Source organism: Rhipicephalus sanguineus, chromosome 11 (genome assembly GCF_013339695.2).
Source record: "Rhipicephalus sanguineus isolate Rsan-2018 chromosome 11, BIME_Rsan_1.4, whole genome shotgun sequence".
NCBI classification, from domain to species: Eukaryota; Metazoa; Arthropoda; class Arachnida; order Ixodida; family Ixodidae; genus Rhipicephalus; species Rhipicephalus sanguineus.
The window spans coordinates 92647981-92675794 of NC_051186.1; the positions used below are offsets into that span (position 1 = coordinate 92647981).

At 44.5% G+C, this 27814-nt stretch overlaps 1 protein-coding gene across 2 annotated transcripts; it reads left to right on the plus strand.

The window, feature by feature from the left end:
* Window positions 1–776: 776 nt before the first annotated feature.
* LOC119373387 (uncharacterized) lies at window positions 777–27699 on the plus strand. Of its 2 annotated transcripts, none has more exons than XM_037643408.2 (5): window positions 777–932; window positions 11421–11557; window positions 11619–11701; window positions 17097–17207; window positions 27375–27699. In XM_037643408.2, the coding sequence occupies exons 1-5, from the start codon at window positions 801–803 to the stop codon at window positions 27554–27556; spliced, it is 645 nt and encodes a 214-aa protein (XP_037499336.1). In that variant the 5' UTR covers window positions 777–800; the 3' UTR covers window positions 27557–27699. The 2 variants fall into 2 exon arrangements, with proteins under 2 accessions (XP_037499336.1, XP_037499337.1); XM_037643409.2 differs by having other exon boundaries at window positions 788–932; window positions 11486–11557.
* Window positions 27700–27814: the final 115 nt, after the last annotated feature.

Below are 27814 nucleotides of genomic sequence, written 5' to 3' on the forward strand. Positions count from 1 at the left end.
ACTCGACAATCCACTCTATAAATCAGTTCATAGGGATTTCGTCAACTGTTTGTGAACAGACAAGAATTAACACACATGACATAGAGTATGATAAAAAAGGGCTGGGAAGCAAGTTCGTCAATACATCGTACGCAAGGAGGCTTGGTTTTCGTAAATTCCCGATTCGCAAAAACGTACGCTTCGCTTTGCGCAGTCTAAATATGATGCGTCAGCAAGCTTATTCGCTCTACTGTTTACCAGTAGCATTTGCACACACACACAAACATACACGCACAGATATATATATATATATATATATATATATATATATATATATATATATATATATATATATATGTATAATCACATGTGTGAGTGTTCCGTATCGCTGAACTACGACAGCGTGAATATCGTGTTTAGCTAGCCTGGCAGCTCGCGAAGCAGAATATAGGGCTGTTTTTCTTGAGAAATAAACACAGGAAATCAATATAATTGAGATTATTAACTTACGAGTTCCAGCTGTGTAATGTCAAAAGGTATATAAAGCTGTGAGTAAAATGTGAATAACACTGAAGATAGTGATTTTTTGCAGTGACATTCTCACCCCCTTGAAGCAATATCATCTGACGAAATAGTAATAGATCGCGTGACGTTAATCTCATATAGCTTTGCTATAGTTATTTTTTCTGCGCTTTAGCTAGCAGCTGAGCAGATAGCCTTTGTTTTCGACATGTCGTCAGCATTCCTAAATAGATTTTTCCTATATAAGCGACTCACTTTACTGAGGATCGAAACAGTGTAGGACCGTATGCTGTTACATTATGGCACAGCAGCAACTCACATCTATTTTCTTGCTGGTGAATTTTTTTTGTATTGCACCTTCCGCCTCAGACGGAAACTCCCAGGAAGTTACCACCGAGCAATACAAGTATGAGGACTATGCTATAAACGAGGTAAGCACATTGATTTGCTGCTAACTGCTCACGTATTCACCTAATGTCAAAAAATAGTGCTGGCATGCAATGCTGTTGTGCGACCCACGAACTTTCCAGCATGATTTCTGTATTGTAGTGATTAATAAATGAAGAATCTGCGTCTATTTAATGATATCGACGCTTTCGCTATCTTAACGCAGTTCATTTTATACATTAAAATAAACTTTTGCCATGACTTTAGGACCCTATACGGTATAGATTATTCCGCATCTTTGCTGAACTGTTTCCTTCTCGCCGCTCTAAACTGGTGGTGAAGTCGTGTGGTTCTTATTGTTTACCAGCAGTTGTGGTTCGACTGATAGTCTCACAACGGTGTGTTATTATGAGGGCCGGACAACCATATGGATATATGAATGCTCCCATCTAGAAAAATAAACCAGAATGAGGTCATTCTTCAAGTCGTGGGCTACATCGAGGAGGGCGGTGTGAAAGCTCCTTTAAGTTGGCGAGTCAATGTGACGCGTGATGATTGCGATATAGAAGTTTCTCCTATTTATACATCGGCGAGCACTCCCGTCAGTCCAAATAATCACTAGTCATGTTTGTTCGTCGTGGAACAAATAGCTTTAAAGGGACTGAGCGTTGGGCGAGTTGGTACTCCATTACTATGAAAAAGCACGTAAAATAAACAGGGACAGGTAAGACACACGCACAAGTGCAGTCTAGCAACTGGAAGTTATTGAAGGAAACACAAATATAAGTAACAAGAAAAACTACGTGAACGATTAGAGGTTGGCGGTTAGATAATGCATCTCTGTTTTGTGTAACGTTACCGAAGGCCTGACAACACACATGCTGCTGTACTTGTGGATGTAGAATGCCTCAGCCACTTCTCGCGCTAGTCTGCGCTTGTGCGTGTTGCTATTGTCTGCGCTGGTGCGTGTGTCTTACCTCACCCTGTTTATTTTGCGCAGTTTTTGGTAAGAACAAATAGCGTCCGCTCTGGAATGAGCCCGGATAACGTAGGCTGCGACCGTTTTTGTGCCCGTTGTTCCTCTAGACTAGCGACCGTCATTGTTTCCCTGCTTGCATCATTGTTGAATGCTTATATTGCTGTCTGCATGGTCGTCGAAGCTTGTATCCACAGATGGCGACTCCCAGCTTTGTTTTAGTTCTTAAATGCTCTGACATGCCGGCTTTGCACTCATTCTCGAAGTCTGACTCTGCGTGTCGCTCAACGATCGTTGACGAGTCATTTGCGAACAGCTGTAATAAGCATATAGACAAATGCTTCGTAATGATCTTACGTTGCTGGACGGCGGAACACTAGAGATGACAGTTGTCTTCTGGGAATAATGACTTATCCATAATTTGTAATGAGGTGGTCCGAAAACAAAAAAATATTCACCGACGATTACGATAATGCCTAATGCGAATTCTGAGCGCAGCTTCAAGTTGGTGCAAGGCCACCTGTGTTTCAAATTTTGGCTTGCAGCAATGTATCCGCCATGCCTTAAAGCATAGTTTTTGTGAAGTTGGGCAGCACCAACTACGCCATTATTCTTCTTTTTATGGATAAACGAGGTACCCACAGGACATCAGTGGGGTATTATGTGCACTTTGTTGGTACTCAATGTGCCTGATGACGATGAAGAATTATGGCTGAGCACATTGCAGTGGGTTGGAAGCATTATGTCACACACTCGTTGCGCCATTTGCGTTGTGTGATGACTGCTTCTTATTTTCCTCTTCGCCCATGCTATATTACGTAGGTTAACTCGATTCCTTGCCCGACATGACGCCTATATAGGGTCTTTTTGCAAATGAGCTGCAAGCACTAGCGTGGCAGACTGCTCGACCGCCGAGCAGAGGACCCGGCTTCAAATCGCGTTCTATTCTGGGTAATTTTTCTCAATTGATTTTTTCTTCTATCGGTCACTTTTAACAGCGAAGCTGTTTAGCAAATCGTTCTTTGGCCGGCGAACCAAACGTCTATCATCATCATAAACGGCTATGTGCTACAGAAATTGGTAAATCCCATTACTCACCACTGGTCTACATAAAATGAAGAACGCAACAGTTAGCCCGACAAATGGCTGCGAAGCGACAGCGGCGAGCCGAAGACCTCAAATACGTACAACGATAAAATAGTAGGGAACGGGAAAGCCAATGGCGGCTGTGAGAGACCCCGAAGCGACGGAAGGCGTGCGCCAACGACGACGTGCCCGTATATCTTTGAGAAGTGCGAACGCTTGGTTTCAGCGCGACGTTCTATCTCTGTAGTTTGGACATCCGTGCCGTGTCTGTGACTGTCTGTGGTTTAACTCGAACTTCTCTGCGCTGAGAACCAATGTAGAAATAAACTACCATCACCTAGCTAAAGCGTATAGAAACAACGTAGAAACAACGTGCATCACCTAGGAATTACTTCTAAACAACCCAGAAGCAGCCAGATTAGTCTTCAGAATGATCCAGTTTCGCTGTTTCAAGCCGTGCGCGGGTTTGTGCAAGCTTCGCCTAATTTTTTTTTCATGTATGTCTGTGATGCCACCGACGGCGTCCGCAACGGCGCTGCCGCTTCACGCAGGATCGGGTGCCTAAGAGCTGCGCTTTACAACTTTTTGTGCGTGGATGTCTTCTCTCTGACTTGAGCGTGGGTCCAACGATCCTGAAGGCTCAACTGTAGCTCCGTGTCACTTCTCGTGTTCGTTAAAGTTTGAGACGCACGCAACACCACCATGCCAGTACGCGAGAAAGATTCCAATATGAAGCGATCCAACAGCGTGTCCATTTTGCGTTCGAGATTTGCAAGTGCCAAACGAAGTCCGAATAACATACCATTGAAATCGAACAGGTCGTCTGCATTAAAGTAGGAAGCTCGGTAAGTTCATTCGAATTCAAGAGAGAAGACAGTGCGTAAAGACGAGAGATTGAAAGAAAAGAAAGCAGGATATGCGTATATTGACTGTCATCCCTGGCATGTTTTATGCCAGCAATTTTTCCATTGCTTCATGAAATTTGCTCGACGTCATGGGGTTCAAGTAGCTTTTCAGAGTGGAGCTGTTTGCGGTCGAGCTTAATGGAAAACGCCTGCGGAGCGTCCGTAGCTCCGAACGGGTATATGCGGCAGAATGTGGGCAAGGCCCACTGTTCACTTCCCGTCCACTAAAAATGAAGACGCTGTATGTATTTAGACTAGCGAGTACGCGAAACATAAATTGGGCAAGCTTCACAACTCACCTTCAGTGCACTAAAACTGACGAAGCTGTCTATAACTAGAATGTTCGGCTATGGCGAAAGTCGTGCACCCTCCAGATAGATAGATAGATAGATAGATAGATAGATAGATAGATAGATAGATAGATAGATAGATAGATAGATAGATAGATAGATAGATAGATAGATAGATAGATAGATAGATAGATAGATAGATAGATAGATAGATCATGAACAGGGAACCCTCTTCGTGAATTGTGCGCGCGTATGTCACAATACAGATCAGCTGTACGTTGCATGCGCTGCAAGAGTTGTTCCACGACATTAAACACCGTGGTTTCCTGTAGGCTGATAATGGAAGAACTACTATACAACAAAGTGCTCCAATGAAATAGCAGTATGATGCCACTAGCTCCGCTGTTTAGCCAGACTTTGCGATGTTAAATGCTTGAAGCTGGTTCGACTTTCTTTAGCTTCTGGTAAACTGAGTGTTTATCTGCGGCTGTAGAAAGGCGGGCTGTATGTTTGAATTGTGGTTCGTCAGACGGGGGCAATGTGAACCATGATGATAAATAAGTAGGTTGGCGGAAAAAATATCTTATACTCCGTGCCGATTTCATGCAGGCGGGTGCACATAAGGCCAACGGGGCGGTGTTTTAAGGCGAGAGCTTTCATTCTCTCGTACTCGTGGCATACGTCCGTCCATTGCCTGGAACGGTGCCAGCTGTGGCCTCTCCCTCTCACACTCTCTCAGCAATCATGTGACGGCAGAGCGGCACGAGTGGCAACACTCCTTCGTCAGGTGTCTCGTTGCAGCAGTCGAGTAAGTCGGATGGCTCCCAAGCTGCCGGGTAATTATTCCACGGCAAGCGGTTCGGAGAAGCGCCCCAAAAATGTAGAATTCCCCCGATACCAAGGCATAGTCAGTCGAATGGCCACAGGCTTTTGCCGAAGACACTATGGAATTTACAAAGTACCCTTCAATTTCTACTTTTATTCTAAGTGAGAATGTTTTGTCTCGGGCAATAGCGATTATAAGGATGTGTCTGCGAATGAGCGTGAGTGCTAATGTTCGACTTTCAATCATACCGTGATTCTGTACAAATACGGAACATGAAAACAAGTTTTGTTGTTGAGGCAGCGCAGATTGCAAAAAAAAAAAAAAAGACGGTATGCATAAGCCAGGCTTCTTCAGCCAGCTACATAACTTCTTCCTGCCCTACTATCCTCTTTGTGAAGCTTCTCGCCCGCTCGTCCTGACGAGAGAAGAACGAAAGCGCTTGAAGTCAGGAAGAAACCCCTAGAACTCCATTGGTGTTCGACCGATTCGAGATAATTTTGCTGCAATCGCTTGGTGTGGCAATAAACTGCTATATTGAGGTCACTTGATGATTGCTTCGAAAAATTATTCATGACACCTTTAATGTAATGTTGGCATTTCTACCGCTCATTGTCACTTGAAGATTTAAGATATTCAGTGTAGATGGTGGATCACGTTTTGAGTGCACAAAAGAACAAGGGCGAAAAACGACGCGGACACAGTGCTGTGCCCGCGTCGTTTTTCGTCCTTGTTCTGTTGTGCGCTCAAAACGTGAAACATGAATTACCAACATGCCCAAGCATACGCTTTTTTAAGATAGTGGAAGTTCATCCAATATAAAATCTCCTTCATCCTTGAACAATTGAACTGTTATGCCATGCTCCTTAATCACTTTTCTGCCGGGTATACCTGGTAGAGCCCCTCTAACCTAATGTACTCTAACGTACGAAACTTTTGTGCCTTTTTCTACTTTGATTTATTTGAATATAATGATAATCTTTCGGTTTTTACGTCCGAAGACCGCGATATGATCTATCTATCTATCTATCTATCTATCTATCTATCTATCTATCTATCTATCTATCTATCTATCTATCTATCTATCTATCTATCTATCTATCTATCTATCTATCTATCTATCTATCTATCTATCTATCTATCTATCTATCTATGCTCAAATTCGGCACAGGCTGCTACTTTCTGTCCGATTCTCATGAAATCGATTCCCACAATGCATCGGAGATGCCGGATTTCTAGTGCTTGAATCTTGTTCCTACCTTCGCCGAGTTAACGCGTTGGTGTGGCCACCTTGTCTCACTGCTGCATTTATCTTCTTTGCGTTATAATGCCTTTTGTCGGTAACTTTTGTCGTGTTGAACAGATTTGTTATCTCAGCAAATAATATTTTAGATCTTGATTTTGTCAGATACATGTATGTGTTGTGGCTTTTTTGTTACAAACTTTGTACTTTCGATGGGTTTGGTTACTTGTTTCCATGCTTGCGTACCTCTAACATCAAATGCTGCTTTACAAATCATTCTAGCAGTGGTATCGTCAGGTCTGGCATTTCTTTATTCTGACCACACTTATGTTGACCACATTTTAGTGGCTATTTTTTATCTTGCTATTCTCAGGGTGAGGGCTGTCCCTAGCTTCACTAAAACGTGATTACTGCTTTCTACATTGTCCATCAATTCTACGTCTCTGCAATAAATGGATCTCGGCATCCTATAAAATGTAGTTCCATTTTTTATCTCCGCGAGGGCTTTTCCATGCACACATTGTATACGGATGCTTTGGGAAGGTCCTCATTATCCGGAGTTGATTTCGTTGAGCCAATGCCACTATCATATATCTTCTATTGTACGGTAGCTGTACTGATGTTGGCTATCGTATTTTCCTATTTATATTTTATTCGTACTGTCGCAATGAAGTCGTCCAGGTCTATGGTGTACTGCGTGTGGTCCTTGTGCATAGTTATATTTCATTGAATTGTTTCACTTCTTCGTCATCATGGCTGGACGGTTGGAGCGTAACCCTGTACTACACTGAGTTCATATCACTGATTTAAATTAATCGCGACACTTGCTACTATTTCATTATCTAGGAGGAAGTCTTAGACGCGTCATCAAACGCGAAATTTGACCGACGTCCCACGTTGGCGACATAAACATGAGCGATGCAAAAATCATCACGTGATGACGTCACCATATGACGTCAGCATGATGTCAAGGATGGCCAAAATTTGCGACGTCATCACGACGTCACTGCTACGTCACATAAGGTGACTTCACCTGGTGACTTAATCATATAACATCATTGCTTGGATAACGGCGGGTCGGTCCAGGTGGTAGTGCAAAACACAGTTAAAGTGCACAAAGCTTGCAATGCCTCTGACCCTTGAGGCATTGCAAAAGCACGTTAGCTGCAGAAAACTTTAGGAGAGGCGTACAGGAGTTCCAATACCTATGTGCATGTCTCTATGAACTAGGATCCTCCGCGACACTTTTTCTTTTCAGGGAGCCCTCTGTATCAGAATGAGCGTTTGTTATGTAGTACCGCGTAAATTTCCCAGTTTTGCTAATCTCATTAAGAACAGTGATGACGAACGTTAAGCATTTCAGCACCTTCAGTAACTCTGCTAGTCTAGATTGGCTTCAGAGGGTCCATCTGTTGAACGTACCCACCTTGAGTGGCCATCGGCCGCATTTTCGGCTCAAGAGATTATTAGTATAGTATGTAGTATAGCACACTCTGTTCCTATACTACCATGACCACCGTCATGGTCAGATTGCCAGCAGCTGCTGGAGTCTGAGGGCTAGAGTTTTTACTTCTAAAAAAGACGTTAATTTACAAGTACAATCCACTGTTGCCAGATTAGGCTATATTTCACCCATTTGGCTATTTTTCAGGCAGCGGTCGCAAAACCTTTGCTTATTATTTGGCTACTTTTGAAGTGCCTCACCTATGACAATAGTTGGATAGAAATTTATGTTGATCATATCATGTAGCAACTTTGGCGAATTTTTAACCGCAAGGCCCACACGGCACTTGAAAATTTTTCAAGCATGTTGATCATCATGCGGCACCAATATGAGCGCTTTCATTTCATACGAGGAGCTCCAGCTGTAATGGCTGCTGCTGTGTAACTAGTCCTTCTTTCATGACGAGGGTACATCTGACCTGAAATACGAGCGATTTCTGAAGTTCCTCCCGGATGATATCTGCAGTTGAAACCGCCTAGAGGTTGAGTGGAGAGGAACATCCGTCGCAGTTCGTTGCATACAAGGGCCCTTATGGTCTCGCGCAAATCGCCAGAGCAGTCCTTAGATGTTGCCGTAGCCTGGCGTCATGTGGTCATAGAATTGTTTGGTCTACATTTTCCATGCCTTTTGTGTTGCCGTTGCTTCAGCAGTGCGCTCCGCCACGGCCTTTCAATGCTAAATAAACAGGTTGGTTGTTTGTTGCATTCGGCAGATATTGCACTTATCTGGTTGACCGCATGATAAGATCCATCGTAGATTATCCGTTCCCTGAAGCCGGCTCTAGGCATTGTTCTAGTTAAAATTAGCGCAGCTCGCACTAAGTCGCGTAAGGCTGGGCCACAGCTGAGCTGGTGGACACCTAGCTGGCCCTAGCTGGTCACACCCCTTGCTTTACTCTACTATACATGACATCCTTGCTCTCCCTTTTTTTATATCATTTTTGTGTCTGTTTCTTTCTATCTCTTCCTCGGTCTACTTTTTCTCTGTCTTTCTATCTCTTTATCTTTTTCTCTCCTTTTCCCCTGTCTGTCCCTCTATTTTACTATTTCTCTTTCTGTCTCTCCCTGTACTCTTGCTCCCCATCTTTCTCTCCTCATCATTACATCTCTCCTCCTCACCCTCACTCCCCTTTCTCATCTCCATCCTATACTATACTATACAAGGCTACGTTATGCTCTGCTAGCGTGCCTGGATAGCCGAGTGGTTACGACGCTCGCATTCGGATCGTGGGTACGTGGGCTCGAATCTCGCCTCGCCCGGAAACTTTTTTCGATAAGAATTTCTGTTTTTTTTCTACCTCTTTCTTACTATCTCTCTCTGTTTCTCTCTCCATACACGTTCTCTCACCCATCAGAGTTATCGCATTCCACGCCGGACAAGTCGGCGTACATATTCTGGATACGAAGCAGAAGACAAGAAGACGAAGAGGAAGAGGAGTACGAGGAGAGCGCGTGATGGTTCACGACGATGATATTTTTTTTATCTACGACACACGGCAACCGTCGAGCATAACAGCTCTGCTGTAAAACAGTTCACACATGATTGAAAGCTGGTTTTCGTTACAGGAGTGCTCAACAAGCAATTTACGCAGTCGGTGTAGCGTTTGTCATGGTAGTTGGTGATCAAGATCCTCGGAAAGAAGCTGCTTTGGCTTACTCTGCTGCTATAGTTCGATGCACTGCGGGACCCTGTTCTGTTCCCTTCTATTTTAACTGGCTTTCTGTGGAAAGATTGAAGTTTATATTACCCTGGCTACTTCTTTTCTATAAGTTCTGCAGCGAAAAAAAATGGTAATCCAAAATAAAAACTGAGCAGCTGCTCGTAGGGCGGCATCATGCTGTGGCTGAAGGCATTCCCCCAAGACAATTTCTCTAGGTCTCGTGGAGTAGAAAACTGGCGCCTGCTCGCGTGAACCAAACTCGGGGAGTTAGAGAACCAAAATTGGGCAGCTGAAGCACCTAAATTGCTAACAAGTCGCAGGTCCGTCGTGTTGACGGTAATGGATGCTTGATTCTTCGATGCCAGAGGGAGAACATTGACGGACTGCGGCTAAGCAATTCAACAAGCTGTGTCTTCATACATTGCAGCTCAATAGCATTATTCCGTAAGCATGACTTCTCCAGAGGACACTTCTCTGCATTTTAAAGTTCACAATCAGCGAAAGCATACCACAGGCGCATGCATCCTCATCAAGCATAAGCGCCATAAGCACACCTGCTTCTGGTCCGGTATTGAAAGAAGATATTTCCTTACTTTTATCTAATGCCATATTCATTCACTGTGTGATTCTCTGACGTCCATGTCTTAATAAACGGTTCCTGCCTTATAAAATATTGGTTTAAAGAATTTATAGGCGCAGCCTTAACGGAGCTGTCTATGCTCGGCTTACCCGCGCATGGCATCACGAAAACTATTATCATCATGCAGCGCGAGCTCTGTTCGACCTCTTTCTCGTCTTCTGCTTCACTCGCCAAACACGTGCGCCCGGGGCGCGCTCCCGGCTTAGAAAAAAACCAGAAAGAGAGAGAGGGAGAGAAGTAGTGGTAAGAGAGAGAAAAAAAAAACAGAGAAAGACAGAGAAAGAAATAGACAGAGAGAGAGAGAAAGACGTAAGAAGAAAACGAAAAAGATATTGAAAAAAACAGAGGTCAAGACAAAAAGCGAAAAACAAACAGAAACAAATTGAAAGAAAGAGACAGAGGGAAGGAAAGAGAGAGAAATAAAACTGATATCAAGACAGAACAAGAAAGAGAGAGAAATAAAGCAAGGGAAAGAAATAAATAGAGAGAGAGAGAGAGAGATAGAAAGAAGAAGCAAGAACAAAAAGAAAGAAGGAAAAAGGAAGACGAGGGGAATATAACGTTATATCACGTAACGCTAGTCACGTGACAAGTTCCTGCAAAAATCACGTAACTCTAGCCAGGTAACATGACCCCGCCAGAACTACATAATATATTCGTGTGACATGTTCCCGCCAAAATATCTTTACACTTCTTACGTGACGTAAAATTACGTAGTGACGTGAACAGCGCGTGAAACACACATGGACGAAAAACCGACGAGGACCAGCGCTAGTCCACGTCGGTTTTTCGTCCTTGTGTGTTTCACGCGCTGTTCACGTCACTATGGATTGCCTACTAGCCAGGTCACACACCTTGCTTCAGTAAAATTATGTACCACTACTGGCGTGACATGTTTCTACGAAAATCTCTTAACACTGTTCGCATGATGTAGGATCACTTAACACTAGTCAGTCCGCAAAAATCACGTAACAGTAATCACGTGGCGTGTGTCCGCCTAACCCATGTCGTTTAAGCGGGGCAGAAGCACGGGCTTCGGAGGGCAGCTTCTTTCTCGTGAGTCCGAACAACTCACCTGAAGAGTGGTGCAAGGACCACCTGTTTGTTGCAACCTTGCACCACTAGTGCAAACTGCGCCAATTTTTTTTTAGTCAGCGGTGCATAATGTGCTGCTTACTGCAAGCAGTAATCCTCCTAAGCAATGTACAAAATACTGTGAAAATTTAAAGTAACAACTTCCGCAATTGAATACAGAAATAAAGGATCCGGTATAAAGTTTTTTGAGATCTGTGTGATCATCAACTGCTACTACTTGAATACATGCAGAGAGACAATACATCAGTTTTCGCTAGTAATTGTCATCAATCAACATCTGCGTAAACAAATTTTCTTAATCTATTTTCAGTTCATGAATACTACCAATCCGATATGGGTGTTCAACACAACGCTACCTGCATCTCCCCTGTGCAGGAAAGACCTCACTTTGGAAATTACAGAAAATCAGACTATATTTACAAGATATCACATGGAGAACGGCACCTAGTAAGTAATTCGTAGTTGATTTGAAGAATTTTCCTAATTCAGCTTTTCGGACTTTTATCAGTGTACAAAGGAACATGACGGGAAACTTTAGTAAATACAACGAGGATGCAGCTGAACTGTATGACAAGATGACTGTTTTTTATGGTACGTATAGTTTCATTATGCATATATTTTTAACATAATAATGTTATTACCACGTACACTAAAACTCATTACAAATCATTTTAGTATACTTTAATCATACAGTACTTAAAGTGATTAGAAAATATTCCGCTGAAAAGCGCAAGGTGAACGCCCACAATACGAGTATTGATTCACTGACCGCGTATAGCTTTTGATAGACATAATAGAAGTATCTATATTGGATCCTAATTATTAGGCCTGATATTATGAATGACAGAAGAATTACAAATGGCAGCTACCTTGCACTCTCGAACGTTTTCTTTTGCTGGAAGCTTGGGTCCAATTCTGTTGTATGACAGCCGCGAAATATAGCGACTTCGACGTTGCAAACAGCCAACCGTTTCAAGGACATTTCATTCATATAGTGTTTCATTCATATTGAAATTATTTCACCACCATTGCTCTTATCGGCTACATTTCTCTACTCCTATCCCATGCTGAAGGTTGAACTAAGCTTTCATTACCGATCGCCACAGAATATAAGCAACCAGTTCGGGAAAAAATGAAGGCACATCCCAGGTATTGTAGGAACCGATTTTATACGAAGCTGTGAGCGAAGCCATCAACATCAGATATGTTTCGCTTTGAGCCAGTCTTTACAAGGTGGATTCATATATGTGTGTACTTTGAGTAGTTATGCGCATATTGTGGGTTCTGCCACGCATGTCGTCTGCATTGGCGGGTAGCGCATGACCCAGCGTAACGTCCGCGCTCACTTTACGGCACAGACGTAAGTTTTAAGAAACAAAGCTCACGCTACGGTCCGCTGTTGTAGCGTCAGTGGTCGTCGGCGGTTACGACCAGTCAACCAACGCTTGAGTCTAGTTTCCAGAATTATAGGTGCACATACGTAACGTCTATGACATTGTTATAAATGTGGAAAGCCAAAATGCGACCACGATGTTTGCACCTACATGGCACAGGGTCTTTTTTCCTAGCAGTTTCATGTACGGGTGTAGGTATGCGCTAGAATGCCTGACTCTCATCCAGAATGCCTGTATTTTACTCAGGCTCGAAACATGATTTTTGTTCTGTACGTACATCGGGAGTTTTCGCCCACCTACAAAACCACGGAAGCAGGTACCGGAATTTCCGCGACAAGGGCTCGTTAAGGCAATCGCAGTAAGATTTCGGAAGTGTGTTCTTGCCGTACATAGACTGTATCACGTGTAGCACATACACGCTTTCAAAGCACCCTACTATACAGTTTCACGTTATTCATGCCATAGCCTGCTAGTCGTGTGCGTCATACACTTATGTACTCCTATGGCAAATTTTTTAGCTAGCAAGGTAAAGAGAAGACCATGAGAGCGCATAGAGGTTTGCGGCTAGATAGATAGCGAGAAACAGACAAAGTGCCTTTCGTCCGATAATAAATGCTTGGCATTTAATATAATTTCGTATGATGTCATCACATTCCTCTGGACGTTTGCTGACCGCAACAAACACTCGCGAAATGTCACCGCCAAGGGAAACTGCATAGCTGCATGTTTGAATCAGTTCATTCATTTGTTGCTTAAGGGAATCCATTCGCAGTCAGAGACAGCGCAGTTATAAGAGAACAAACAAGGGTACCCGAAAGGCTGGCAGGTATTAAGGCCACGCTATCAGAAAGACAGACTCCGGATCATCCATTAGTACATTGAAATGTGTACCACGGGTTAGTAAGCGTAAGCGAGGATGGCGAGAGTTCAGGTTCAGCGAATAAATTACGACATTCAGGGGCAGAGAATGGAATCAGCTGGCACGCAACAGGGTGAGTTTGAGATCATTGGCAGGAGGCCTTCGTACTGCAGGGGACAAAAGGCAGGATGATGATGATGATGATGATGAACAATATTCAGCGTAGCTTTGAGAGCACAATGAAACGCTTATGTTCAAATGACAGCACCGAAATTACCACCTAACAACCGAAGTTATTTGAAGACGACAGATTAACCTATTTATGGCGCTGGCAAATACGACGTGCAAGGATAACCTGTAAACAGCTAGATTAACTATTCATAACTCTACATAGGAGTCGCTGTCCGCTGGCAGATGTTTGATTACGATAGAAAGGTAGCGCAAAATTTTGTACTCAATTAGCCCGCAATAAGAACTTGATGCACTGCTCTTAAAGGGGTTTTCAAAGATCTACTCAACTTTAAACGTAAAAAAAAAATTCGTTGAGTGCATTTTCTATACCGTTGCGTCAGTCAATTAAGGAACAAAAGGTCCCGGGAAATAGTAACGTCGCGTAAAAAGTTTATGTCAACCTGGGTCGCAAATACATGAGCCTAGGTCTATCTTTTCGTTTCCTGTTATGTAACGCAACTTGTAGCCGTAATTCCTCTGCGCATTTTCCATGACGAAAGGTATTTTCATGTATATCAAATTAGGTTCATTTTTTAATTAAAGTTAATATTAAAGAAATGTTGTCCAAGCCTTTGGAGTTTAAGTGCTCTCTTTCTTAGAGTCCATGTCAACGAATTAAACGGCTGTTTATCGCAACCGCCTATCACTCTAACTCTAGTGGTGTTCAATCTAGTGGTGGAACTACAGATCATATGTATTTTTTCGGAAGTCATATTTCATGCCTAAACTCCATATTTCAGCTTTACTTCACGTCTCCCGTGACATATGTACTATTTTTTTGTTTTAGGTATCTCACCTTTTTTCTATTTTCTTTCTTTTCTTTGCACAAGATCGATTAGCAGCTGTAATCTCGAGCGCTAGTGTGCTTCACTGTCTTCCTTTTTTTGAAAGCGAAAAACTTAGATGCCTCATCAAATGCGAAAATTGATTGTCGGCGACGGCGTACCGCGGCGTCGGGGACAACACGAGTGACGTAAAAAGAATTATCATCACGTGATTACGTCGCCACATAACGTCACCATGACGTCACAGACCGGCAAAATTTGTGGCATCGTTATGACGTCATCGGTACGTCATCGCGACGTGACGTCGCATGCAGACACCACGTCGTAACTTGGTGAAAGAGCGCCCGACCACGGAGGCAGTGCAAAATCACGTTAGGTGCACAAAGCGTTCTGAGTGGCGGGGCAGATCGCATTCGCGTTGACTTATGTAGGTAGATGTCATGAAATGTTCGAATTCGATCCCGCGCAGCAAACGGAGTCGTTGTCGAAACGGCGCTTGACTGTTCCAGTGCCTGCGCCCGGACGGTAAATCCTCGGGCGCTGGCGTGAACCGCTTCGTTACCGGCAAGGCCCGCGTGCGCGGGAGTCCATAATAAAGCGGCATCTTCTTGCGGAAGATGGGCCAGGAGGATGGAGAGGGCTGTTTTGGACACTCTATCCGCTCCAAAATTATAGGTGACAGTTTTCGATTCACTTATAATACATGAATTTTCCGGAATGGTAAGGGCTAGAGCAATGTACGCTTCCTCCCTCCTCAGAAGAGGAAGCAGAAATTGAGGCAGCAGTAGGTATCTGGCCTTGAGAGTTGACAAGTGATAGGGCAAAAAACGCCGGGTCTGCGCGGAAAGCGCAGTATAGTGTCAGCGAAAGCTGGAGGAGCGGCATTTCCAGAGCTTGTTGTAAACTCTCTTGGGGCTAGTAACAGAAGTACACAAGCAAGGTACTACTACGCCATAAGTCATAATTTTTGTGAGGTTGGGAAGCACCTACTGCTCCATTATTCGTCATTCTGCGGAGAAGCGAGGTACCAGGTCCCTAAGGCATTATGTGCACTTTTCTGGTGCGACGACTGATGACGATGAATAATTATGGCTGAGCCCTGTGTAATGGGTTGGAATCTTTGAACGACCCAGTAATTCGCAATGTGTGACGCCCGGTCGCTATTTCACTCTTCCACCACGCAATATGACGTACCTTAACGTGGGAAAGAGAGAGACAGAGGGGGAAAGAACGTTACTGAGACCCTGAGGAAATGGATCATGGGGGCCTTATGGGCTTCCTTGGCAAGCAATACAAGTGCACTTGCGAGAAATCTACTACGCTATAAATTATCAAAGCTTTTGCGATGTAGGGAATTTACCACTGTGCCATTTTTCGTTATTCTGCAGAGAACAGAGGTAGCCGCTAAACACCTGTGAGGCATTGTGTGCACTTTGTTGATGCTGTGCCTGATGACGATGAAGAATTATGGAAGAGCGCTTTGTGATGGTTTTGAAGCATTGAACAACCCACTCGTTGCGCAATTCGCATTGTGTTCGCGCAATTCGCATTCTGGTTACATAATTCGCGTTGTGTGACACATGGTTCTTATTTTACTCTTCTACCACGCTATATTACATTCGTCAATGTGGTTGCTTCCCTACATAAAGCCTGTATAGTGTCTTTTTGCGAAGCAGTTTCGAGCAACGGCATCCTCCCTTTCAAAAAACAGCCCCACCAATAATAGACCATATGATTTATTTATGTTATTAGGACGTTATTCGCTATGGAAAAGTCGCATGATCGACAGGCACGCCGAGCCACCGCGACCGACCAGGTCTGTCTTCCGAGAAGGAGCTGCTAAATTGTGCAGTGTTGTTAAGACTTGTGAGCCCGTGCCGGAGTGGCTTGCACTTCTGTACGTTTGTGTGTGTTTGCCGCACTTTCGAAATGTCTCTTACTGTAGGGAACAATGTTGGCGCTGTGTACATTAAGGTAATTATAATGTGACGAATTATGTAGTGCGCGGTTCACAGCAATAAATGGTCATCTTCCCATGAATTAAAAACAGCAGTGGCATGTATCTCAGGTACAATACTGGACTCCCACGCAGAGGGCCCAGCTTCCAACCCTGTTCCATCCTGGAAATTTTTTCTTATTTCGTTTGCTTTTTTATTTCGTGCGATAGTGGTTACGCACACCGGCGGACAACTACGCCGCCAAAAACGGCTGCTGAAATGATCTCATAACAGCTTTCGCTGTAAAAAAAGACCAGCACTGTATTCGGCAGCATCGACGTAGAGGACTTCTTTAGAATTAGAAGATGATTTTGCCAGAGGAATTGTTCGCTGCCGCCGTTGCTTGTGGGGCACAGGGTGCATGTTTGTATGGAGCGGCGGAATGCATAAGGGGCCCTGTGAGTTTTTGTGTGCGTGTGTGCCCGTTATGTGACAGTCACGGACGTGGACCATTAGCGGGTGTCCTAAATAAATGAATGAATAAATAAACTTTAATTTGGCAAAGTGATGACAGAAAGCAGTAGCGCACGCCGTGTTCTGGGCTTTCCGAAAATAGTCACTTTTTCTTAAAACACCAACATTCAGAAAAACAAATCTACATAAATATTATACAGTCACGTCCCTGCGCCAATTACACAATATTTCAGTATATAGGAAAACCCTTTGAAAGTTTTATTACGGCATCGCAATGTTGACAACGCTGGATATTTTCTTTTTTAGGACAGACAGAAGTTGACGAGGAGATATTAGAATACCTAAGCGAAGACAAAAAGTGTGCTGTGGTTGCGGTGAGCAATCAGACCATCAGCAGCAGCAGCAGCAGCGTTGGTGGTACGTGCTCTTTGTGCAGTTTTTGTTATTTAATTGGTTTGCGAGATAAGCTAGGGTGAAATTTTACTACTAACATTACCGTTTCTAACGCCGCTCCATCAATGCGTACGCTGATAGGCTATGCCTAAGAGAATGAAAAACCTGAATAAGGCACAATATTTCATTGCATGTTTATGTTGCCCGGCACAAAACTGGTGTGTGTGCTTTTGCTGTACAAAATTAGTGCCACCATTGTCGTTCATTTTTTTAGAGGACTTAGGTACATATGCAATGAAGCTTCACGGAAATTGCCCTTAATATAGCAACTGAGTGTTTCCTTTTTATTGTGTTGGCAGCATTGTGTTTTTAGGGGAGATACTGTTGAAGACTACGAGCTAAGTAACCACGGATGTTTCGTAGAATACTGCAATTATTGATGCAGATTTCAATTAAACTGACCAGGTGTAATGCACTAGCAGGCGGAAATATTAGAGGCTCCCCGCGCACCCCGCTGGCGCCGCCCCTGCTCCAGCTTTGTGCACGAGAGCTATATTATTCAATAAGAGCCGCAAATACGAACCTATTTATATTCACTGCTGGGTTATCCTTCCTGGCTTTCTGGCTAGTACAATTACGCCGTGTTTCATAAGCGGAGTCTGTTTTATGACTAGAATTTCATATATTTGTCAAGCACAGCAGTATACCGCTGTGATACCCTAGCGGCTAAAATGTCGCGTTGCTTATACTGAGGGAGCGGGTTGGATTCCTCGCCGCGGCAGCCGCACTTCGCTTGGGGCCAAATACAAAAAAACAGTCACCTACTGGATACTTATGCCAAGGTAAGGAATCTCACGTAGCGAAAAAGTATTCCACAACCCTATGTACGCAGTGAGTCCTTATAGATTTGCGTTTTAGCATATTAGGCTACTTTCTTATTTAGACTTACACCTTACTGTTTTCATTTTACCTAATAATCAACGACCAACTAAATTCTTCGGCTTCGTTATTTGCACCACGCATTATATGGTCTACGCAGCTTCCCTAATATATATTATTTTAAACAATAATTTGGCTGCGGCAACATTCGTTTGCAAGAAAGCATGCTCTTCCAGTCTCGCAATGCTACTCCTAACGGACTTCCTTCCATTGCTATTCGCGTCCTCCGTGATTCTTTTTTAAAAATAAATTTGTTAACGTCGTAGTTGAAGATGAATTTCTGACAGTAGAAGAAGAAAAAATAGAAATATTTCACGGTTTTTTTAAGGATACACCGAAGGTGCCTATTATGACTCGCACTTTCTGCAAGCCTCTAAAATTATGTCTCTAATGTTATGGGTAAATTCCTAGCAATGTAGCAACTTCGCAAATGCAACTTGCTGAGCGTGTAATGATGCAGTTTCATTGCGATAAGCGATCAGCTTTAGAGATGGGAAATGTTCATGTGACGCATGACGTTTCTTCGATTTGTGCCTGTATTTCAAGTATGTAATTATCAGGCTATGAAAGCAAGCAGATATGGTAGGTTTCCATCATTTCGATTAGGTGTGTGCCTTGTAGGTTGCACCTCGAGTCCCTCGAGATACAGGCGCGACTTCGATTTTTTTTCTTTTCCGATGATGCTAGCAGTCATTCAGTCAATGGTGTGATAAGTCATAGCTGCATGCTCCGCCAGTGCATTAGATGCCATTCTCTTCTTTTGCACATCAATTTTATGTTAGCGCAGACGCTGCCTAAAGTTACCGGTCTCCCCGATGTAAACGCTTTGGCAATCCGCATAGGGCACATTATACACAACAGCAGGAAAAGCATCCTTCGGTAGATTGTCCGTCCCACTCACAAGTGCCTGCCTCAATTTGCGATTAGGCACGTGGGCAAGTTCAACGTCGTAGCTGTGCAGTAGCCCCACCATGGCGGTCTAGTGGTTCTGGCGTTCGACTGGTGACCCGAAGGTAGGGGTATTGAATGACGGCCGCGGCGGCTGTATTTTCGACGGATGCGAAAATGTTTCATGCCCGTATACTTAGGTTTAGGTGTACGTTAAATAACCCCAGGTGGCCGAAATTTTCGGAGCCCTCCACTACGGCGTCTCTGATCATCATATCGTGGTTTGGGGGGTTGAACCTCAGATATTATTAATTAGCTGCACAGTATGCGTGACAAAGTCTCGCTCATCCCGGGCATGTAGGGAACAGAAGTGCGTTTCTTCTGTCTGACACAGGCAGGCTGGGAGGGGAAATACAAAAGATGTTCCACCGTAATAATGAACGCTAGTGGGCAGCCGCATCTCGAAACGTCCTCCCGAAGTGTCTTCAGATGAGCCGTCAGCTCTATAGAATTCGTGCAAATATGATTCGCGCGGCCTAACAAGAAGGCAGCCACTGACCTCTTGTGAATGTCAGGATGGATAGGACTGAAGTTCGGGTACCTGCCAGTGTGCGTGCCTTTTCTGTAAAAACTGAAAGATAGCGTTCCATCGTTCCTTTTAACGATAACGACCACAAATTGTAGCCCCTGATCATCAAATTACACAGTGAACTTAATGGAATTCGATTGATTCTTTAGACGTTTTGGTGTTATGTAGCACGCGGTGATCACGAGTAGCCTTTCGACGCGTGCGATACGTGCGTCGGGGTCGTATTGTTGTAGGTGCGTCATTTAATCAGAATCATGTCTTGGTTGTTAAGGGCACGTCCTCGGGTGACAGTAGGTGTGTACCGCTTGCTCGTTGGGCAGTTCGTTGCCAGGCACACCGCAGTGGCTCGGGGCCAGGGTTGATGTTGGTGGCTACTTTGCGCCAAATTGGCTACTTTACGACCCCGTTTGGCATCGAAAATGGCAGGTTGGCTCGATGGCTGTCTTTTGACGACTTTTAAACCTATGATTACGGCATTTCTTACGTGCAGATAAAAAATGTCACAGTTTTGCCGCAACGGCGAAGGAATGAATGCGATAGCAATAAAGTGCAATGTAACGCAAAGAACGGAAAGCAGCTCAAAACTACCAGCGCGTCGTTCGAGCCTAAAGGACGCACGAAAACAACGCACACAGGACGAGCGCGAACTAATGCGTCACAGCTCGACACTTGAAGCCCACTGCTCAAACATAAAGCAGGACGCACGAAACGAACGAACAGGTACACACAAGACGAGCGCGAAGTAATTGTCACAGTTTTTACTTATTTCTTATTAACGTGAGATAGCTTAAAATATGGCTAAATGTACGAAAAGATAGCTTAAAATACGGTTAAATGTACATATATACCCTATAAAGTGGACGGGAGGATGGCCGCCGTGGTAGCTCAGTTGGTAGATCATGGGACGCGTTATTCGAAGGTCGCAGGTTCGATCCCTGCCCGCGGCAAGCTACCTTTTCGTCCACTTTTCTTTCTTCACACTTACATTACATTTACTGCTAATAACGTCCCCTGTACTTTCCTTGGCATTATTGTCTGTTAGTGCTCATTAGTATCGTGTATAACAAATAAAACGTGCCCTTAAAAGTTTCACTTCTTTCCTTTATTTAATTAATAGAGTGAATGAATGAATGTGACCTTTATTGAAATAAAAGGAAATAAAATCTTGGTCGCTGTGGGGGATAAGTTGGGAAAGGCGTGACATGAAGATACTAATCACCCTTTAATTATTCCGCTCCCTTCGGCAGTGCCGAAGGTGAGCGGATGCCACCGTCAAGGCTAAGCGAGCAAATATAAACACATGAAAATCACAGGACAGGGCGTGCATTGCACTTCCCCAGAATTCACTTCGAGTTGAGCTGCCCACAATCGTTTGCACTTATTACCACAAATGGTACTCCTTGCGTACAGTGTACTAATATTGCCTTACTATTTCCCGTTTATTAACCCTTCCGCTACTTTGCGGGATTCCGCAGAACCCATTTGAAATATTGTGTGTCTATCTGCTTCGAGTTGTCGATAAATACGCCCTCGCGCTGTTGCTTGCTAGTTTCCTGGTTAGCCCAATTGGTAGATTGACCGCCCCGTTAGACATTGGTCCCGAGTTCGAATCCGAATCAGGATGAAGTTTTCGCCAACAAAGAAGCTTTCTTTTTGAGAAATTCGTGTGGCTTTCCCTGTGGGTCCGTGCTACATACCAGTGGTTGTCAATTTTCTCTTTCTTAATGTTGCCATATTGTCATCATTGAACAAAATCGAAATGTCATAATTTCGACGTCACTAGACGTCTTATCTTTTTCTTAGAACTGAAGCACACAAGCAATGTACAGGACGGATGGAAACACGCCCGAACAGTGCGGCGCCCTGTTGTCACCGCGCTGCGACCTTGCGACATAAACATGCTATAGTGGTCCTTGACTGTATCACAGATGACTCCAGTGGCTCTTTATTACGATAGCAGCTACAGCCGGTTGAAATGAAATGCGAAACAGCAGAGCGCGTAGATGCCACACTATTCGCGTTTGTTTCCATCCCTTCACATCACGGCGCATGTATATGTACGAAGCAATAACGCAACGCTGCAAACATGAGAGGCACACGACTGCGTGATTTAACGCAGCTGCTTGAGATGCCACCACGAAGAATAAGAGTTCGAAGAATAAAGTTTACTAGTAAAACTAAGGTAAATGAAACGGCAGTGCACTTGGACAACACTGTGTAGTGATGGGTCGATATTAGTTTAGCTGGCGTCCACTTGAAGCGCAGTCGCCAAGGGCTCACCTCGGATGGCAATGACGCAACTCCTTAGCGATCTTTAGACCAGAGTTCGCGCTAGTGCGAACAAAATGACGTCACTTTTATACCGCATATTGCGTCACATCTGCTTTATTTGTTTTTGTTCCACCGCAAGTGTTTTATTCTCACATAGATGGCGCTCAGCCCCATGTGCAGCTGATGAGCGGCCATTTTATGACCGTATGAGTTTGTGTGGAACCTTCGCTACCAGTTACATTTACCATCTAAACGCCATTATTTGTAGCAAGGAAAATGTATTATTGGTACGCGCAACGTTCGGGAGCCCTGCAATCACGGCGCACAAACGGGTATTTCCCGTGGCATTTTTTGAACACGAAAGTGTTGTATGGCGGGGTCCACCAAGACGTCAGTGACGTATTTCCGTCATGGAAATAGAGATCGAAAAACGGAACACGAACACATTGCAAAGAAAAAAAATCCTTCAACGGGAGTCGAATCCCCGGTCACTCGGGCCGCGACAACAGATGCCGGGTACGCTATTTACTCCGCCAAGGTCACTTTTTTTCTTTATTGTAGCGCCACGGTCACACACTCTGGAGGCGTTACAAACGCGCCTTTTATCTGTCAGAATTTCCTCTCACAGTGCTCTCGGTCGGCGGGGCGGTGTCGTCGTCTGAGAGCGGTAAAGTGAAGCAATGCATCATGACCGTAACCTCCGCGATGAGTTCCTGCAATGCGTCGTTGCGATTAGTTCCTGCAGTGCGACCTTAAGCCAAAGCCTCGGCCTCGCTCATAGCATCCATCCAAATGAATAATTTGGCCGCGTATCTGCGTGATTCGCTGCAAATGTCGTCTAAAGACGATAGAAGAGGCGCTGCGTGAGATATGGACGCCATCTGGCAATACGTCGGGAAACATGAGTGCTGTGTCGCGGGATGCTAGTCCCGGCGCAGCAGCAGGCGAAGGCCGGCGGTGACCAACGCGACCGGCGGGGACGCCAGCCAGCCCCAACACGCGGTTTGGCGCGACTCGCCGAAGCAGAAGAAACGTCCGCACTCAACGAGTACTCTTCACACACTCTTTTATTTACACGTAGCCTGGGTAAAACAGGAATGCCAGAGCGGCGCCCCATGGCATTCGTACAGTGCAATACTGAACCGAAACCGAAACACAACAATGAGCTCGTGCAGAGGGCACGGAGGAAGGCAAGTTTACGCGCAGTCGCATTTTCAGCACAGCTTAAGAAATTAGGGTCTCTAGAATTACGTATCTATGTATTTTCTATTAAAGGAACACACCACCTAATACTTACCTAGTGATGTTGCGCCTCCGACATGCGTATTGTTTGCTTTTTGATCGACAACGCTCACAAGTATGAACAGCCGTACCAGTTCAAGATCGGTGGGCGGTAAACAAGTGGTTCAACTTTGGCCGGGTGGCTGAATCGAGTGACGTGCTCACAAACAGAAAGACAGACAGACAGACAAAAATTTCTGCGTTTAAGTGCCCCAATAAAGACTATCGTCTTTAAAATAGCTCTGCAAAGCGCGCCTTCCTTGCCTGGCTGTAACACTACGTTCCCCGCGTAAGCTCACTCCGTGAAAAATCGCGGCCGGGTTAGAGGGTACACATGAAGTGCGATGCATTTTTATCTAGACCGGCCGTGGTGTACAAAAACTCTTTAACATGTCGTGGGATGGCGACCTTAGCCCAAGTTTTGCGTTCAATCAGCTACGTTCTTTTGGCTGCCACACGACTTACTCCGATTAAGCTCTCACTGTTAACTACTGTAGCTCCCACAAAGATTTCATCGATCATTGATCATGGAAATTAGTTTTTGGGATGTAGATGTGCCACCAAGCGTTAACGTGAGTGCATCCACGCTAAACGGTGCTATAGCTGCCAAACACCAAGATAAATTATGCAAGCTCTCTTATGTCAGTGTACAGTAAACATTCAACTACATATGTAAAGGCACGTTTTAATTTCCTGTTATACCGATTCATATGATAGCGCGATCAACCATGTTTTTTTTTTTCTTGCTTCTTTATTTCGCGGGCTCTCGCACCAAGCAGAAACGCGCTAATATTTTAATAGATGGGAAATAATAACTGTCTAATCGAACAATTTACAAACCGATCTACAAATTCTATTTGGAATTTTTGCACATCCTCGTTGCTTTAGATTTTAGTTAAATAACCTTCCCTGATTAAGCACCTAATCAGGACACTAAAAGTACCATGACTTGCTTCATGCAATAGTCAGCCACGTACATTTGATCGCGTCATGAAAAAGTGCGTCGGTATATTGTTAAACTCTGGCTAGAGTTAGCTGGGGCACCCTCTATAAATATACAACTTTGGATGAAGCATAAGAAGATACAGCGATGATGATACACAGTAATAGATGATGTAACCATCGTTGAAATAGTGCAACATGCAAAGGTTTGGTGACGTGCATGTGGCAGTCTGGCACCACTGCGTTCCAATAGAGACCACCATCTTCATTTTTTCATGCCGCGTGTACCGGTTCGGCAGCACATTAAAGAAGAGGGTCAGGAAAGTTGGTAGGGAGGAAAGGCTATTGCCCGACACTGCTTGACGCCGGATTTGTCCCAGTCGTCCCGTATACGCGAGATCACAGTCAAGTAGCGCGAAGTGTACACACAGCATGCCGCTCGACTGTGGTCTCGCGTATGCATGACAGGCTTGCCAGTACATAAATATGTGCACCCCCCCTCCTCGTTCAATGAGTACCAAATTTTTCAAAAAGAGCAGTACATTGCACCCACTTGCTAATGTGCCGCACATACAGGTGAGACATTGAATGATCGGCGTGGTGCTAATTTCTTTCGCGCTAAATAATTAACAGAAATAACAAACGACACACGCGATAGCAGGGACTAGGTGTGTGAAGCGGCAATCTGAAATAATTAAAGGGAAACTATTCAACTCTTACAATATAATATTACGTGACCGAAAGGTAAGTCCTCCCTACGTTAATGATCGAGCAACGTCTGACCACCACGGCTGTTTTATGTTTCTTGTCTTGTGTAGTTTATGCTTATGCGCAATTCGGTCATTGTTGAAATAAACATTGATTTGGTAGTACGTAGTGTTCATTCTGTGGTATTTTTGTAATTTTACCACTGCCTATTTCACTTTGCTCATAAATTATTACACGCACTCTTCTTTGCGCTGTAGATAATTCTTCACTAGTTACTAATACGACTACACCTAAAAAATGACTGCTATAAATTGTAGAAATATTGTTACGGGGAGAATATATTTACAATATGTATACAGAGAATAAACTCAGCGGCTGGCAAGATGGCGCCCAGCTTGCAGGGTCTGTCAACGTCGTCCTCTTTCTTGTCTTCCTTGTCCTCTTCAGCCCGTTACATTATCTCCCGGCTGCTGAAGCATCGACCCAGTGCTCATCAGGAGGCAGTCAAGTGATAGGGCTTGAGGCGCGTAACATGAACTACGTCAGTGCGAGGGTGAACGACGTTGGGTTCACTAAGGGCGATTTCGTAGGTGACGTCGGTCAGCTGGCGTAAGATGTGGTAAGGGACTGAATAGCGTGGGAGTAACTTGTCCGAAAGTCCCAGGCGGCGCGTGGTGGACCAAAGCAGAACCAGATTGCCTGGTGCGTAGCGGACGTCACGATGGTGGGCGTCATATATACGCCTCTGGTTTTCCTGCGAGGCCGCTAGTCGGCGTCGAGCAACTTGGCGCACCTCTTAGGCCTTTGTTATTGCCTCCTGAGCGTACTCCGACGTATAACTCAGTTTGGACGGCAGGAGTGTGTCGAAAGGTAGCGTAGGGTCGCGGCCGAACAAAAGGAAAAATGTAGAGAACCCAGCGGTACCGTGTCGAGAAGAATTATAGGCAAAGGTGACAAACGGTAACGTAGTGTCCCAGTCGCGATGGTCAGCGGAGACTTACATGAATAGCATGTCAGTAAGAGTTCGATTGAGGCGCTCGGTTAGGCCGTTGCTTTGCGGATGATAAACAGTTGAAAGCTTGTGTTTGGTGGCGCAGGAGCGTAGGAGGTCATCAACCACTTTCGAAAGGAAATAGCTGCCTCGGTCGGTGAGGAGCTGCCGAGGGGTGCCGTGGTGTAGGATGACGTCAGTTGCCAACTAGCTAGTAACGTCAGTTGCACAGCTAGTTGGAAGAGCCCGTGTGATCGCGTATCGTGTTGCATAATCGGTTGCTACTGCAATCCACCCATTGCCCGCAGTGGACGTAGAACACCTACACGGTAGAATGGCTCTGATAATATGCCGAGCGGCTGAAGGCGTCCGGCATGATGGATAGCAGGTTTTTTCCGTCTTTGACAAAGATCACAGGCAGTAATATAACGGGAGACGTCGCGGTACAGTCCAGGCCAGAAGAAGCACCGGCGAACTCTGTCATAAGTCCGTGAAACGCCGAGGTGACCGGCTGTCGGCATATCTTGAAGCTGGGCGAGAACAGTCTGACGCAGGTGAGGAGGAACGATGAGTAGTCTGTCGGGGCCGTCAGGACGCATGTTGCAACGGTACAATACATCATCATGAAGCTGAAACATTCGAAGGAAAGGGTCGGGCGTCGCGTATGTTAGCCTTTGGATGATATCGTGCAAGAAGGTGTCCCGCCGTTGCTTGATTCCAATGTCGTGAAAAGCGGACAGAGAGAAAACGTTGCCAGAAAGGTTGGCCGTAGAACTGTCTGGGGGGTCAACAGGATATCGGGACAAACAGTCGGCATCTTGGTGCAAGCGGCCGGTTTTGTAGACAACTGAGCAGTCGAATTCTTGGAGGCGCAGAGCCCAACGGCCAACGCGGCCCGAAGGGTGTTTCAGGGACGAAAGCCAACACAAAGCATGATGATCAGTGATGGCTGTGAATGGCCGGCCGTACAAATAGGGCGAAATTTTCCGACTGCCCAAACAAGCGCCAGACATTCGCGTTCAATAATAGAGTACTTGCGCTCAGCAGGAGAAAGGCGGCTTGCTTGCTTGCTTGAACCTCTTCTACTGGCTTTTACACACAAAGGGGGATTGGCCATGAAACCCGCGGTAAACATTACATGGAAATTTAGAATTTAGACAAAAGTAATTGAATTAATCGGACTGCAAGCGAGAATTGAAAATAAGATAGGAATCTTTGGGTTATGTGCCAATAGCATGAGAAAATAACCTTAATATAGAAAATAATCAATTAGAGAAAAGAATTATAAAATACCAAATTGCAAAAGGAAATAATAAGTAACCCTCTTATGTCTAGAAGAAATTCGCAGACAGCGGCTGGCAAGATGGCGCCCAGCTTGCAGGATCTGTCAACGTCGTCTTCTTTCTTGTCTTCGTCGTTGTCCTTCTCCCCGTAACAATATACAGCGCAGGGTGAGTTCGTACATTACAGTTAGAAGACCACCGACACAAAAATGAACTTTCCAACTAGCAATACAGTTTATGCTGGAAATTTGCATACACTAAGCTTCTTGTACAAAAGCATCTTTAATGTTCGTTGCCAGGTGCCCTAACTTTTCACGACCTGCGGGTGGAAGATACAGCACTGAACGATATCAATAACACCAAATATGATGAATGTCGGAAACGTTATAACGATATTCTGTTATTGACTAAGAAGAACTGGACACAACCTTACACTCCTGAGTGCAAGAGTGAGAACAATGGGGTCCCCATGATATCCTAGAGAAACAACAACTCTGGAAAATGTATTACAGTTCTAGAAGTGCAACTTGCAATACTTTTTCTACAAGTCTACTTGCTTTCATTCACCGAATGAAATTTAATAAATACGATATTGGGGAAGCAGTGTATCCGCCTGATTTATTTTTAAATATAGTGTTTCAGATATCACTCAGATATTACAGGCGTAATATCTGGGCGATGGCCTTCACAATTATAATGATGGGCTTCACAATTATTTTCACCAACTCGGCCTGCACAT

Bases quoted from the DNA above. Each gene is read 5' to 3' on its own strand.
- LOC119373387 (XM_037643408.2), top strand. From the start codon at position 801: ATGGCACAGCAGCAACTCACATCTATTTTCTTGCTGGTGAATTTTTTT. The intron at 11,558-11,618 runs GTAAGTAATTCG...GACTTTTATCAG, and splicing joins CACATGGAGAACGGCACCTA to TGTACAAAGGAACATGACGG. The intron at 17,208-27,374 runs GTACGTGCTCTT...GTTCGTTGCCAG, and splicing joins CAGCAGCAGCAGCGTTGGTG to GTGCCCTAACTTTTCACGAC.